Here is a 16,116-nt window from a genome sequence, read left to right on the forward strand (position 1 = left end):
AGAGAAGTCCCACTTAAACGCCAAAGTCTCAGTTTCCCCCAAAATTCATTACATATCAAATGGGGGGGGGGTGTTCCCTGGCTCCGGTGCTACTGGTGTGCTCCCAAAGACCGGTACCGGCACGCATGTCTGGCAGGCAGGTGCGTTGTCAGGAGATGCGCTAGAAGCGAAATCTTGCACAAGGACGCTTGTGTGCCTGATATTTTAGCAATTTTTGGCATTTTTTTGCTTCACAGGAGTAAAAAAAGTCAAAAATGGGCGAAATACCGTGTGCGTAAGCATCCTCGCGTGAGATTTGGCTTCCTGCGCATGTTCAGAAGCTGAATCTCACGCCTGCACAAGTGGCGCATCCAGGACGTGGAGCTGCGCACACTCTACATGTTCTCTACTGGAATGTCATCCCCTCCAGGCAGTGAAGGACTCCAAATTCTTTTACTACCACACTGTGAGCTTGGCTTACTTGTGGGTGTGGCTTGCCAACCATGTGACCATGTGGGAGTGGCTTGACGATCATGTGACGGGGCTGGCTTAAAGGTCATGTGACTGGCTTAAAGGTGGCCAACTTGATGTTACTCACGTCAAGGGTTAGGGTTAGGGTGCCTGGCCTCTCCTCGCCTCAAAGAGAGACAATTTCCCTATTTATTTACTATTACGGGACACCCAAAATATATTATTTAGTTCTATGTATATATGCCATATAGGTACATACATATTACACAGAGGCACACAAAAATATACATTATCTACTATATAAAGTGTATGTGTATGTACACACACACACACACACACACACACACACAGCTCTTCTAAAATTATACCCATTCAACCTCATTTACTGCGATAGGAAAAACCTATACAGAGCCCAGAAGGGAAAAAAAAACAACAAAATTTTTCTACCGGTTCTGTGCACCTAACTGTCCCCATAGGAGTCCATCCCTGCCCCAGGAATCCATTACTGATGTCACACTTAACCGAAAGTAGCCAGTGCCAGGAAGCTGCTCACACAGAGCTAAGTGGGTTAAAATAGGCTGAATGCACTTTAAAGTAAAAAAAACAAACAAACCTCCAACTCTCCCAGAATATGGAAAAGGGGGAAATTGCAGTGCGCAACACCCCCCCCCCTCATTTCATAGCAGGTACCGAAATGTTACAAGGGTCTAAGGCCCACCTGCTCTTTGCTCGGTCCAGCCAACTGCCGAGGTGAAAAATTCCATCCGAAACTGCTGAGTTAATTGGTCCCTGGCTTCACAAGTGGGTGGTGGTGACTATTTTTGAGACATTTGTGCGGGTGGCGGGGGAAAAAAAATCTCAGTAGGTTCTGGTTAAACACCTTGTTAAAATGAGCAATGCTTGGCCATGAATTGTCTCAAACCCCACCCCCAGTGATAGGTGAGTTTGCTCAGCCTCCATCAAGCCCGATGCAAAACAGTCTTGAAGGAAGGGCCGGGTTCGAGTCTGGGTAGGCAGTCCTCGACCTTACGACTGCTGTTGAGCCCACTGTTTCTGTTGCTTAGTGAGCCACTTGCCACAAAGCAAGGTTTCCCCCCCAATATTACAAAATTTCTGAGGGGGGTCCCGTCGTTAAGCGAGCCTCTGCCGTTACTGAGTGAGTAATAAAGTGAATCCGCCCACCCCCCCTCAGTGGATTTTGCCAGTCAGAAGGTCGCAAAACGGGATTGCGTGACCCTGGCAGATGCGAAGACCATCGTAACTATGAGACGGTTGCCAAATTCTGATCACATGACCCGGGGGTGTGTGCTCCAATGGTCATGTGACAATGGCTTACTTCAATTGCGTTGTAACTCTCAGACCGAAGCCATCATTTTGAGTTAGAGTCTTTGGCCTGCCACAAGTAGAATACAGTGGTGCCCCTACTTATGAACTTCATTCGTTCCGTGACCAGGTTCTTAAGTAGAAAAGTTTGTAAGAAGAAGCAATTTTTCCCATTGGAATCAATGTAAAAGCAAATAATGTGTGCGATTGGGGAAACCACAGGGAGGGTGGAGGCCGTTTCCTCCCAGGAAATTCCTAGATAGGCCCCACGGAGGCTTCTCCCGCCTTTTCCGGCCCTGTTTCCTCACAAGAGATTCCTAGAGAGACCCCATGGAGGTTTCTCCCCGCCTTTTCCGCCCCTGTTCCCTCCTAGGAGATTCCCAGAGAGGCCCCACGGAGGCTTCTCTCCGCCTTTTCCGGCCCTGTTTCTTCCCAGGAGATTCCTAGAGAGGCCCCACGGAGGCTTCTCCCTGCCTTTTCCGGTTACAGTTTCCAAGGCTCATGTTTTTAAGTGGAATCCCATCAAGGCCCAGGCTGTTCCCAAGGCACCCAAGCAGCCTGTAATGCAAAATTACCTACAGGTAGACAATCGCTAGATGACGCATCTACAATTTAGCACATCTCATGCCCACATGTCCAACAGCATCAAGGAAAATATGGTTTTCTTTCTTTTTGATGTGGTAGCTCTAAAAAAAATACAATTTTTATCTTGAATTTAGGAGAATGTGAATAGAAAGAATGAAGAATAGAACAGAACAGAATAGATTTCTGGTGACAAGCTGTTCCACTTGCTGATTGTCCCCCCTGTTAGGAAGTTTCTTTTTAATTCTAGGTTGCTTCTCTCCTTGATCCATTTCCATCTGTTGTTTCTTGTGTCCTGCTGCCCTCTGGTGCTTTAGAGAATAATTTGACCCCTCTCCTCTTAGGTGGCAGCCCTCAAATACTGCTGTCATGTTGGCCTCCAATTCTTCTTTTCTGTAGAAAAGAAAATGTACAACTGCCCCCCTTGAGGTGGGGAACCAAAGGTGATGTTATATGCATCCCAAGAATCTACCACATGCACAGAGGCACCCTTCACTGCCAGCAGGAATACCTAGCCAAGGTCACCCCCTCCTCTATTCCCTAATTTTAATTTTAATTTTAATTTTAATTTTAATTTTAATTTTAATTTTAATTTTAATTTTAATTTTAATTTTAATTTTAATTTTAATTTTAATTTTAATTTTAATTTTAATTTTAATTTTAATTTTAATTTTAATTTTAATTTTAATTTTAATTTTAATTTTAATTTTAATTTTAATTTTAATTTTAATTTTAATTTTAATTTTAATTTTAATTTTAATTTTAATTTTAATTTTAATTTTAATTTTAATTTTAATTTTAATTTTAATTTTAATTTTAATTTTAATTTTAATTTTAATTTTAATAATTTTAATTTTAATTTTAATTTTAATTTTAATTTTTTTTAACCAATTCTAGAATACAGCTCATCTGTATGGAATCCGCATTGCATATCAGATATAAACACAATCGAGAGTCCAGAAATATTTCACAAGAGTCCTTCACTCCTCCTCCCGCGACGATACACCTTACTCCACCAGACTTGAAATACTGCGATTAGACAATTCACAACTACGTCGCCTCCGATCTGATCTAACAGTAATTCATAACATCATATACCAAAATGTCCTTCCTGTTAGTGACTACTTCACCTTCAACTGCAACAACACACAAGCATGTAACAGATTCAAACTAAATTTAAACCACTCCAAACTAGACTGCAGAAAATACGACTTCAGCAACAGAGTGATCACCGCCTGACTCTGTGGTTTCTTCCCAAACCCCCAAAACTTTTAACCTTAGACTGTTTACACTCGACCTCTCTCCTTTCCTAAGAGATCTGTAAAGGGCGTGCATAAGCACACCATTGTGCCTACCGTCCCTGTCCTATTGTCTTATTGTCCAAATTTACCTATACCTACTTTGCTTTTGTTTATGTTTATACCTGTTATCTTGTACATGTTTTGACAAATAAATAAGTAAATAAATAAATAAATAAATGATAAACAGATAGATAGATAGATAGATAGATAGATAGATAGATAGATAGATAAAGATTTAAAAACTCACTTAAAGTTCTCTGAATAATTCGGAATTCCTTCTCCAAACGAACATCAATTGCTGGATTAGTCTGGTTCTGGATCCTGTTTGGCTCCACATCCATGAATGATGATGGCACATGTAGAGGAAAATATGAAAATATGTATAGCATTTGATTGCCTTAAATCAGCAACCCTGTTCTGTGAAGGATCGTCCTAGACAAATAAGGACAACTCGAATAATCTTAAGGCTTTTTTCCCCCAAAAAACTTTTGGGAGCATTGTCACGAACAGAAACATTGCTCATTATGGAAGTAATGTCAAATAATAGTAGGGGAGATGAAAAGGTTGAAAAAGGTTTTCTAAAGGTCTATGCCTACCACTTCTATTATCATTATTTTCTACCTATATTGTGCTTCTACAAACTGCAATCCTATACTTGTTTGACAAACAAACAAATAAATGATGCCTATTGTTTGCCTGGCACACTCTCCAACCGGCATCCTTGCATAGGCAGGCCCCCCGCCCCCCCCCCCCCGACTTGACTCCTCCAAAGCGTTCCCACCCTCCACCCACCCCCAAACTGTTCCCAAGCGAGTGGCAGTCAGCGGAGGGGTCCAGATTGACTCTCCTTCCTTCTCCTGCACCACCAGCTGCTTGGCTTTCCACTGCCAACTGAGCGCCGTGCCGAGAAAGATCCTTGCTCTGCGTCTCCCGGGAGGTTCACTGCTCCTCCAGATCGGGAAAGGAGTAGTAGAGGCACTCACGACGCCTGGCAAGGCGAGCAGGGCAGGCAGGAGAGGCTCTGGGTGGTCGCTGCTTGGCTTTTCTCCTTGTTTTATTTTAATCTCCTGTAAGAGAATCTGAACACGCTACAGGTAGGAGATGGGGAAGGGGTGCCAGGCGGCCAGGAGGAGGGTCAGGGCAGCTGGTGGGGATACCCTGACAACTGAAGAGCAGGGCGATCCCCAGATTCCTAGCAAGGAAGGGTGAAAGAGAGGGAGACGGAGAGAGAGACAGAGAGAGAAAGACAGAGAGGGAGAGGGAGAGAGAGGGAGGAAGAGAAAGAGAGAGAGAGAAAGAGAGGGAGAAGGAGAGAGAGAGAGAGTAAGAGAGAGGGGGAGGAGGGAGGGAGAGAGAGTGAAAGAAAGGGAGAGGGAGAGAGAGTAAAAGAGAGGGGGGGAGAAGGAGAGAGAGTGAAACAAACAGGGAGAGGGAGAGACAGAGAAAAAGAGAGAGGGGGAGAAGGAGAAAGAGAGAGTGAAACAGAGGGAGAGGGAGAAAGAGAGAAAGAGAGTGAGTGAGAGAGAGTGAGAGTGAAAGAGAAGGAGAGGGAGAGACAGAGAGGCAGAGAGAGACGGGGGAGAGAGTGTGAAAGAGAGGGAGAGAAAGAGAGAGGTGGGAGAGGGAAGGAGAGAGAGAGGGAGAGGGGGAGGGGGAGAGAGAGGGAGAGAGAAAGAAAGAAAGAAAGAGAGAAAGCGTGAAAGAGAGGGAGAGACAGAGAGAGGGGGAAAAGGAAGGGAGAGAGAGGGGGAGAAAGAGAGAGAGAGTTAAAGAGAGGGAGAGAAAGAGACCGGGGGGGAGGAGAGAAAGAGACAAAAAGAGAGGGGAGAGAGACAGAGAGAGACACAGAGAGAGTGTGACCACTTAGCCTGGCATCCGGTCTTCCCTATGCCAAGGGTGCCCCATGGATGGGCAGCTGGGCAGCCTCAATGTCAGCCTTCTCGGGCAGCAGGACCTTGGGCTGCGTGGCAATGCCTGGACCACTGCCTTCCTCTGCTTCGTCATCCTCCTGACCATGATTGGCAACTCCACCCTCATCCTCCTCATCTTCAGCCAGCGTTTCCTGCGCAACACCTCCAATTTCTTCCTGGTCTCTCTCTTTCTCTCGGACCTGATGGTGGGCCTGGTGGTCATGCCCCCGGCCATGCTGAACCAGCTCTACGGGCGCTGGGTGCTGGACGGCGCTTTCTGCTCCGTCTGGTTCTCCTTTGACGTCATGTGCACCAGCGCCTCCATCCTCAACCTCTGCGTCATCAGCCTGGACCGCTACCTGTTGATCATCTCCCCGCTCAAGTACAAGCTGCGGATGACCTCCGGCCGGGCTTTCTGGCTCATTCTGGCCACCTGGACGCTGGCCGCATTGGTCTCTTTCCTGCCCATCAAAATGGGCTGGCACAAGATGGACTTCGACCGTCGCCCACTCAACGCCACCCTGCAGCCAGAAGAGGAGCAGTGCCGCCTGCTGGTCAGCTTGCCTTACGCCCTCATCGCCTCCATCCTGACCTTCTTCCTCCCCTCCTTGGCCATCTTGTTCACCTACTGCCGAATCCTGCTGGCTGCGCGGAAACAGGCCTTCCAGGTGGCGTCTCTCACCAACAACAAGCCCAGCTGCGAACAAACCCAACAGGTAAACCTAATGTTGTGAGTGGTCCACAACTGGCTCAGTTAGTCACAGATTCTGTGGAGGATGAACCGGGTCCGTCTTGGTACCCGAGGCCAGTGTTGGTACCCGAGGACAGCTGAGTCAGAGAGTGAGAGTGAGAGAGAGTTGGAACTTGAGAAACCTGGGGAACCACCAGAGACTGTAGAAACCCCAATTATGGTAATGTCTGTCTCAGAGGAGGATGGAGGCTTGGGAAACCAGGAGCCCCTGTTAGATGCTAGAATCAGAAGGTCACAAAGCAGACAGGAATATCTTTACGGCAAAAGGTTCAGAAGGTAAGTGTATGAAAGAGTCTAGACAGTGAATATCTCTAGGAAGCAATTGACTACAACCAGACAGTATATATGAGGATTTATGGGTAAAGAGGCGCGGAGTTTCAACATTTGTAATGGTAGAGGTCCTAGATCCGAGGTTCCGGAAATGCTTTGCTGGCAAACTGCTGTTATCCCTTTAAGTTCGTTGTGCAGAGATGCAGCTGTCTGAGGAAAACCTGAAGATTCATGAGTGTGTTTTAAAATAAGGTCTAAATTGAATTTGGCTCTCGGCCACATCAGTTTCTTATCTGTTAGCCAATTTGACCGGGAACGGTGCCAACATGGACAAAAATACTGACTTGGTTTTGTACAAATCATTCTTAAATATAGTTGTGTTTTTGGTTTGAATTTTTCTGCGAGGGGGTGCTTTTGTTCTGATCTGTGTAGGCTAAGATGACCAGATTATAACTTCGATAAAACGGGACACCATTGGGGGACAGAGGTACGACGGACGACTGAAAAACCTCTACAGACTTTTACCTCAACGTTTGTTTTTGTGTATTGCTTCACACTCTAGCACTTCTATCAATTTATTATCTTTCCCATTTTTGAAAAGCATAAAAACAGTAAGATGAGGGAAGAGAGCAAAGTAGTTTGCCTGTTCTGCTTTCGGGCTGCTTCTTCTACTGGAAGCAGCACTCTTCCCCCCCACCACAACATCAGAAATGTGCGTGCTCAGTCTCTTCTCCAACCCTCCAATCTCTCTGTCTCTGTCTCTCTCTCTCAGGCATGCGCAGAGCAACCTGTAGCCTGGACTTTATTCGCTCTGGACTGCCCAGAGCGAATAAAGCATTTTCTTTCTCTGTGAGCCAGTAGGAGGAAGCTTCTCCCACCGCCCAGAGAAAGGAAAATGCTTCATTCACTCTGTGCAGTCCAGAAAAAGGGAAATTGGGACTTTTTAAAAACCCCACAGGACGCTTGTTATTAAAAATTGGGACTGACCTGCCAAAAGCGGGATGTCTGGTCACCTTAGAGAAGGCCCAAGCAGTATACATAATGGCAGTTCTGAATGAGGTTATTCCTGTTAACAATCTTTGTCCTGGGGAATTAACATACCATGTGATGGCTCCAGAGGGATGAATTTATTTATTAGATTTATAGGCCGCACAACTCCTTCTGGACTCTGGGTGGCATACAAGAATAAAAACAATATGAAAACAATTAAAACCCCTAAGAATAATATCATTCATTTATTCTTGGCCGGAGCGACATGGCATTGCTCAATGGCGTCAGGCCTCTTGACAGAGCCAAGTTTTTACGACTTTTTGGAAGGCGAGGAGGATGGGGACAGTGCGGATCTACAGGGAGGTAGCTGGTTCAAGAGAGCTGGTGCCGCCACAGAGAAGGCCATGTTGCCGAAGTCGGCATTTTCTGCAGTCTAGTTTCAAGTGGTTTACATTGAGTTTGAATCTTTTCTGTGCTCGTGTGTTGTTGCGGTTGAAGCTGAAGTAGTCATTGACCGGTAGGACATTGTGGTAGATTATTTTATGAACTACACATCTAGATCAGATCAAAAGCAATGTAGCTCTAGGTTTTATAAGCCCAAAATTTCAGGTCTGGTGGAACAAGGTATTCCGTTGCGAGCACAGAAGTGGAGGACTCTTCTTATGAAATACACTGCTCAAAAAAATAAAAATAAAGGGAACACTTAAACAACACAATATAACTCTAAGTAAATCAAACTTCTGTGGAATCAAACTGTCCACTTAGGAACAACACTGGTTGACAATAAATTTCACCTGCTGTTGTGCACATTCAACTTTGTACAGAACAAAGGATTCAGTGAGAATATTTCTTTCATTGAGATCTAGGATGTATTATTTAAGGGTTCCCTTTATTTTTTTTGAGCAGTATATTTCTGGACTCTCTCAATTGTATTTGTCACTGGAAGCTTTTGAGAAGAGACTGGATTGCCATTTGTCAGAAATGGGGTAGGGTCCCCTGCTTGGGAGGGTGAGGGTGGTTGGGACTAGGTGACCTCCAAGGTCCCGTCCAACTCTGTTAATCTAATCTAAAAACCTCCATCTAATGACAGGTCCAGCCCAATCTCTAATGCTAAACATACAGAGTGATGTGGTATATGGTATATGATGTTATGAACTACAGTAGATCAGATCGGAGGTGACATAGTCAAGTGAGAACCAGGATGTGGGGGCTGCCGGTGGCGGTCCACCCACAAATTAAGCATCCCAGCCCGAGTGTTTGAAGAAGGAGGTTGCATCTAGGTGGGAGGGGCTGGCCAGCAGCAACGCCAGGTTTGATGGAAAGGTTTGGGAAAATAGCAATAGCACTTAAAACTTATATATTGCTTCACAATGCTTGACAGCCCTCTCTAAGCGGCTTACAGAATCAGCCTCTCGCCCCCAACAATCTGGGTCCTCATTTGACCCACCTTGGAAGGATGAAGGATGAGTCAAACCTTGAGCCAGTGTGAGATTCGAACTGCTGACTACAGCCAGCAGTCAGCAGAAGTAGCCTGCAATGCTGCACTCTAACCACTACGCCACGAAGGCTCAGTGGCTCAGAAGACAAGGCACAGACCCAAATTCCTAAAAATCAGATGCTTCCTTTGGGAAAAACACTCAGCCCTGCAGACAAAATAGCGACTGTGGGGCCTCCCCAGATATGCCCATGTTTCTCCAACACTCCGCAGACTGCACTGGTTGCCGATTGGTTTCTGGGACACAATTCAAACGTGTTGGTAATGACCTATAAACCCCTACATGGCATCGGACCAGATTACCTCGCGACCGCCTCTTACAGCATGAGTCCCCAGTGACAATTAGGTTCCACAGAGTCGGCCAGCTCCAGGTTCCGTCAACTAGACAATGTCATTTGGTGGGGCCTAGGGGAAAAGCCTTCTCTGTGGGGGGCCCGGCCTTCTGGAATCAGCTCCCCCCAGAGATTCACCCCAGTCCCCACCCTCCTTCCCTTCCACAAGAGTCTGAAGACTCATTTATGCCGCCAGGAGTGGGGCCTTTAGATTCTTGCCCCGTGGCCAAACGAATGTAGTGTATGTTTGTTGTGTGAGTGGGAATGACTGATTTTAATATTAAGGGGCTTTTAGATTAGAGCCGGGGTCGGGCAGCAGGTAGACTGCTTTACTGCAGGCCACTGAAGCTGACTGTAGATCTGTAGGTCAGCGGTTCAAATCTCATCACACCGGCTCAAGGTTGACTCAGCCTTCCATCCTTCCGAGGTGGGTCAAATGAGGACCCAGATTGTGGGGGCAATATGCTGGCTCTGTTAAAAAGTGCTATTGCTAACATGTTGTAAGCACCCTGAGTCTAAGGAGAAGGGCGGCATAAAAATTGAATAAATAAATAAATAAATTAACTGTTTTAATTAATTGGATTAGGATGTTGCATTGTTTTTTATACATTGTAAGCCTCCCCGAGTCCTAAGAGAAGGGCAGCATATAAATCCAAATCAATCAATCAATCAATCAATCAATCATCAATCAACAAATCAATCAATGGCATCTAATACAGAAGTTTGGGGAAGGTTCCGGTTTGAATGCCTGGCCCCTTGTCCTTTCACTCTCTCGGGTCCTCTGGAAAATATCTGCAATTCTCAAACAACACGAGCAGAGGTGGAGATAAACTGTTCCTTGGAAGAAGAAGAAGAAAAGGGGTGGGGGTGGGGGTTGAATATCAGTGCCAGTCCTGTTTTCCTCTCCCCCCCCCCGTAATCCACCACCACCCTGTACCATGTGTAAGTAGGCAGGGAGCAACTACTCAGCTCGGGAGGAAGCACAGAGTGACTTCTAATCGCTTCCCCGATGCAGCCAAGAAATTAAAGCTACACAAGAACGGCCTTTGGATCTGAGTTGGGTGCGGAGCCTCCTCCTTCAAGGCTAGTCTATCTGCCCATCCTAAAGGGTGGAGGGGATGGGACAGTGCAAGAGAGGGCTTTGCATCTGGTGTGTAGCACCGAGGAAAAGTGTCCATGAACCAATGTTCCCTCTAATTTTTTTTCGGTGTGGGCGGAAAAGTATAGTGTCTGAGTGAAAGTCCCTTTGGGACTGGGTGGCATAGAAGTATGTATGTATGTATGTATGTATGTATGTATGTATGTATGTATGTATGTATGTATAAATAAATAAGAAAAAAATTCCCTTCTTTTTTTATTAAAAGAAATTAATAATAAAACAAAACCAAAATCTATTACTATTATTACTATTTTCTCCTCTTTTTCCATCCCTGTCTTCTCCACCCTTGTGTGTGTGTGTATGTGTGTGTGTGTGAACTCTTGAACCATTTCCAATAACGGGTGAGCTATTGGAAATGGTTCAAGAGTTCACACACACACACACACACACACACACACACACACACACACACAAACGGCTGGGTTTTTTTTTCTCTGTTATTATTTGGGTGCTTTTTACCATATGCTTTAAATCAAGAGTCATTTCTCTCTCTTTCTCTCTCCTACTCTTGCTCTCTTTCTCTTTTTCTCACTTTCTCTCTCCCTCTCTTTCTATCTCTCTCCCCCTCTTGCTCTCTCTCTTTCTTTTTCTTTCTCTCTTTCTATTGCTTTCTCTCTCTCACTCTTTCTTTCTATCTCTCTTTCTTTCTCCTCTCTCTTGCTATCTCTCTCCCCCCTTTCTCTCTCTCTCTCTTTCTCACTTACTTTCTCTCTCCCTCTCTCTCCCTCTCTCTCTGTCAGCAAGGTGGCTGCGAGAGCACTTTCTCCGAGCGCTTTGGGAACGCCTGGCCTGCCTCTACTGCAGCCCCCTTGCTGAAAGTCCAGGACGAAAGCGCTCTCAGCGAAGGGGCTGTGAGAGGGGCGGGGTGGACATTCCCGAAGCGTACGGAGAAAGCCTCTCGCGCAGTCCCCTGGCTGGGAGCGCTTTCATCCCGAGGAAAAGCCGCAGCCGCCACCGCCGCGGGAGAAGTCGCGCCCCAAGGCAGGAGGCAGCGGAGGAGGAGAGGGGGCGGATCGGGTGGGTGGGGGGCAGGGCCGAGAGGCCAGGGGTGCGAGGGGGCTAGATGCACCGTGGGGAGGAGGGGCGGCCGCGGCTCCCTTTCCTCCTACTGCCGGCAGCTCCCCGCCCCCCCGCAGGCTGGCAGGGGGATGGGGAGCACGCGCCCATGGAAAAGGGTGCGCGGGGGGGTATTTTGGGGCACACACGTGCGCACGCGCACAGCTTACAGGGAACGCTGCCGTGAACTGCAAAAAAAAATTACTTCTTCCTCAATGGATGAAATGGAGTTCCGTAGACAATGAGGCTGGCCCAGTTCCGAAGGGGCATTAAGGCAGGTTTGCAGATTTTTGAACGAAATGTCCACAGCTGCACCCAGTTGCAGAATAATGTCAAAATTGAGGCTAGGACCGGCTTGCTATGTCTGGAGGATGCTGCCATTCCCAAGAATCCAATTTACATGAAGGGAAGTTGAATTTTAGCCTGTTCTCGGCGTTTTTCCAAGCATGGCTGGCTACAGGGCCCATCCTCCCCTCCCAGCCAGCCAGCCACCACAAAGCCAAGCATCACCGCATGTCCCTCCACCTCGCACGGACCTCTCCATGAAATATCTCAGGATTGGGTGGGGAGACATCGAAACTGATATTGGCCCGCTCCCGGAACGGCAGGACCGCCATAGTAGTGGAAATGGCAATTCGTACGGATGTATGCTGATCAACACTGTCTGGGATTCAGCCATTTAGGGAAAACTGGTAGTAGCCCATCCACCCCGGCGCTATGCCGTCCTATTTTGCCACTTTTTTCTAAGTCACGTGAATGCATGCGAGCCACGTGTGTGAGCAAAGCATATGTACATGGGTACATTTTTGGTGCTGGGCGAACTGGTAGGTAAAAACTTCAGAAGAGATTAGATTAGATTAGATTTATTGGATTTATATGTCGCCCCTCTCCGCAAGGGGTAGTGATTTCCGACAGTCTCAAAATGGCTGAACAATGCAGTCAGGCGGTAGGGAAAGCGAGTATTATTATTATTATTATTATTATTATTATTATTATTATTATTAATTAGATTTGTATGCCGCCCCTCTCCGAAGACTCGGAGCAGCTCACAACAACAAAACAGTACAAATCCAATAATTAAAAACTATTTAAAACCCTTAATATAAAAACAGTTATACATCTCAGACAAACCATACGTAAAGTGGGAACGGCCCAGGGGAATCAATTTCCCCATGCCTGACGGCAGAGGTGGGTTTTAAGAAGTTTGCAAAAGGCAAGGAGGTGGGGGTGGTCCTAATCTCCAGGGGGAGTTGGTTCCAGAGTGCCAGGGCCACCACAGAGAAGGCTCTTCCCCTGGGCCCCGCCAAATGACATTGTTTCGTTGATAGGACCCAGAGAAGGCCAACTCTGTGGGACCTAACCGGTCGCTGGGATTCATGTGGCAGAAGGTGGTTCCGAAAATATTCTGGTTCAATGCCATGTAGGGCTTTATAGGTCATAACCAACACTTTGAATTGTGACTGGAAACTGATCAGCAACCAATGGAGACCGGAGTGTTGGTGTAACATGGACATACCTGGGAAAGCCCATGATTGCTCTTGCAGCTGCATTCTTCACGATCTGAAGTTTCCGAACACTCTTCAAAGGTAGCCCCATGTAGAGAGCATTACACTAGTCGAACCTCAAGGTGATGAGAGCATGAATGACTGTGAGCAGTGACTCGTGGTCCAGGTAGGGCCGCAACTGGTGCACCTGGGCAAACGCCCCCCTCCCCACAGCTGAAAGATGGTTCTCTAATGTTAGCTGTGGATCGAGGAGGACGCCCCCCCTCCCAGGGTAATGGACGGACAGATGGAATTGTCCTTGGGAGGCAAAACCCACAGCCACTCCATCTTATCAGGGTTGAGTTTGAGTCTGTTGACACCCATCCAGACCCTAACAGCTCCAGGCACCGGCACATCACTTCCACTGCTTCGTTGACTGGACATGGGGTGGAGATGTACAGCTGGGTATCATCAGCCTCCATGCCCCTGGATGATCTCACCCAGCGGTTTCATGTAGATATTAAATAGTAGGGGGGAGAGGACCAATCCCTGAGGCACCCCACAAGGGAGAAACCTATAGATCAATCTCTGACCCCCCACTAACACCAATTGCGACCGACCAGAGAGGTAGGAGGAGAACCACTGAAGAACAGTGCCTCCCAACCCCTCCAGCCAGCGCAGAAGGATACCATGGTCAATGGTATCAAAAGCCGCTGAGAGGTCAAGAAGCACCAGGACAGAGGATAAACCCCTGTCCCGGGCCAAGCAGAGATCATCCATCAATGCATCCAAAGCAGTTTCCATGCTGTAGCCGGGCCTGAAACACGACTGTTGGGGGCCTAGAATCAGCGGTCCCCAAACTACGGCCCGCGGGCCACATGCGGCCCACTGAGGCAATTTATCCGGCTCGCAGCAGCGCACAATATTTTATCAATAGATATAATAAGCTCCCGAATCTCCTGTCCACTCACTGCGGTCTGCTGCTGTGTGAGGAGGTGGTACAGAGGCAAGGGGTGGGGAGGAAAGCGGGCCTGCAATTGGCCCCTTTCTTTGCCACCTTTAGAGAGAGAAACTGTTGCTGCCCTATGCTGCCCGGGAAAGCAGTGCACTTTTTAAATGCGTGCTTTTCAAATGTGCTTTCCCGGGCAGCCGGATTTGTTGGCCGGAGAAGTGAGCGATCTGGGACTGCGTGGCTTTGCACCGCAACAACAACAACGGTGCCCTGGCGGCCTTCAAGCGTGGCCCTTCGCGGTGCCCCGCCACCTGTTCCTGCAGGAAGAGCCTCACTTACACTGCGCGCCCCTTGGCCCTGCGACTAGTTTATGCGGGGAAAGTCTGCGGAGAGCCAAAATCCCAACAAAGCTTCTTTTTTCTTCAGTAGTCGGTAAGGAGGCGAAGAAGAGGCCAAACTGGTTTTGCGAATTCGCGCTTATGGCTTTTCCCCTCATCCGCACCTCATCCACAACAAGCCTAGGAGAGGGTCACTTCTAAGCGGCAAACAACGTTCGGAAAGGGGTGATGGGGGGGGGGGGGGAAAGCCCCAGAAAGGAGTAGCTGCCTTTTTGCCAAGCAAACTTCCTGCGGCACGCTCGGTTCTCCCCTCCTGCCTTCCGCCAATTTGGAGCTCTTTTTTTCTTTCTTTTCCCCCCCTCTCCTCTCTTTGGAGGTGTGGATTTTTTTTCTTTCCCCTCTTCCCAGTCAGCAGGGTGGTGCGGCGAAAGTCCAACCACTTCCACCCCACCACCCGTTCCTGCAGGAAGAGATCGGGCGCACTACCGGGAGACGGAGGCGGCGTGGGGCCAGGTGCTAGGCACCGTGGAGGGCGAAAGGGTGGACATGGCTGCTGCCTCTTAGCTGGAGAGCCGGACGGGGCAGAGATGACAGCAAAATCCGGTGCTCTCCGCTCTCTCTCTCTTTCTCTCTCAGCGCAGCTTAGACATAACAGTGCCCGGGGACAGCAGCGGAGCTCAGAGGCTGCAGCAAAGCAGCGCTGAGAAGGACCAGCTGTTGGTCCCTTGAAACCGCCTCCTCCTCCGTTCGGGCGAATTCAGGGGGTTAGCTGGAGAGCTGGACGGGGGCGGAGGCGACGGCGAAGTCCAGTGCGGGGGCCATGTGGAGCCGCTCATCCAGGGGGCCATGGACTGGCAAGCCACCCTCCACTCTCTCTCTCTGTTGCCAGCGTGGTGTACGAGAGAGAGAGAAAAAGGAGGGGAGAGAGAAAGAAATCAAGAGAGAGAGAAAGTGAGAGAAAAAGAAAACAAGAGGGAGAGAAAGAGAGGGAGAAAGAGAGGGAGAGATAGAAATAGAGTGAGAGAGAGAGAAAGAAAATGAGAGAGGGAGAGATAGAAATAGAGAGAGAGAGAAAGAAAGCAAGAGAGAGAGAGGGAGAGAGAGAAAGAGGGAGAGAGAAAGGAAGAGGGAGAGATAGCAAGGGAGATAGAGAGAGGGAGAGAGAGAAAGAGGGAGAGATACAAAGAGGGAGAGGGAAAGAGAATGAGGGAGAGAAAGAAAGAGAGAGAGAAAGAGAGGTACAGAGAAAGAAAGAGAGAGAGAGAGGAAGAGGGAGAGATAGAGAGGAAGAGAGAAAGGGGGATAGATGGAGAGAGAGAGAGAAAAAGAGAAAAATGAGAAAATGATGGAGAGAAAACGAGGGAGAGGAAAATGAAACAAATGAGAGAGAAGGAAGAAAAGAGCGAGGGAAGAGAGAAGTGGAGAGGAAGGAGGGAGGGAGGAAAGGAAGGAAGGAGAAATGGAGGGAGTTTGTTGATTTAAGTTTAAATTTACTTGTTAATAAAAGAAGTATAAATTACTTAATTACTTCTTTATTTTAAATATTGTATTTGTTCCCATTTTGCTTTTTACTTTAAATAAGGTATGTGCAGTGTGCATAGGGATTGGTTCATAGGGTTTTTTTATAGTCCAGCCCTTCAACAGTCTGAGGGACAGTGAACTGGCCCCCTGTGTAAAAAGTTTGGGGATCCCTGGCCTAGATAATCGGCCTCTTCCAAGGACC

General features: G+C 47.6%; 1 protein-coding gene across 1 annotated transcript in view; it reads left to right on the forward strand.

Annotated features, from left to right (window-relative positions):
* The first annotated feature begins 5,559 nt into the window (after positions 1-5,559).
* Positions 5,560-16,116, forward strand: part of LOC139155865 (5-hydroxytryptamine receptor 6-like) — a 45,355-nt gene continuing 34,798 nt past the window's right edge. Inside the window, exon 1 of the mRNA XM_070731205.1 lies at positions 5,560-6,282. Coding sequence (XP_070587306.1) covers positions 5,560-6,282 — 723 coding nt within the window. The remainder of the gene's footprint in view (positions 6,283-16,116) is intronic.

This window comes from Erythrolamprus reginae, unplaced genomic scaffold (assembly GCF_031021105.1).
Source record: "Erythrolamprus reginae isolate rEryReg1 unplaced genomic scaffold, rEryReg1.hap1 H_70, whole genome shotgun sequence".
NCBI lineage: Eukaryota > Metazoa > Chordata > Lepidosauria > Squamata > Dipsadidae > Erythrolamprus > Erythrolamprus reginae.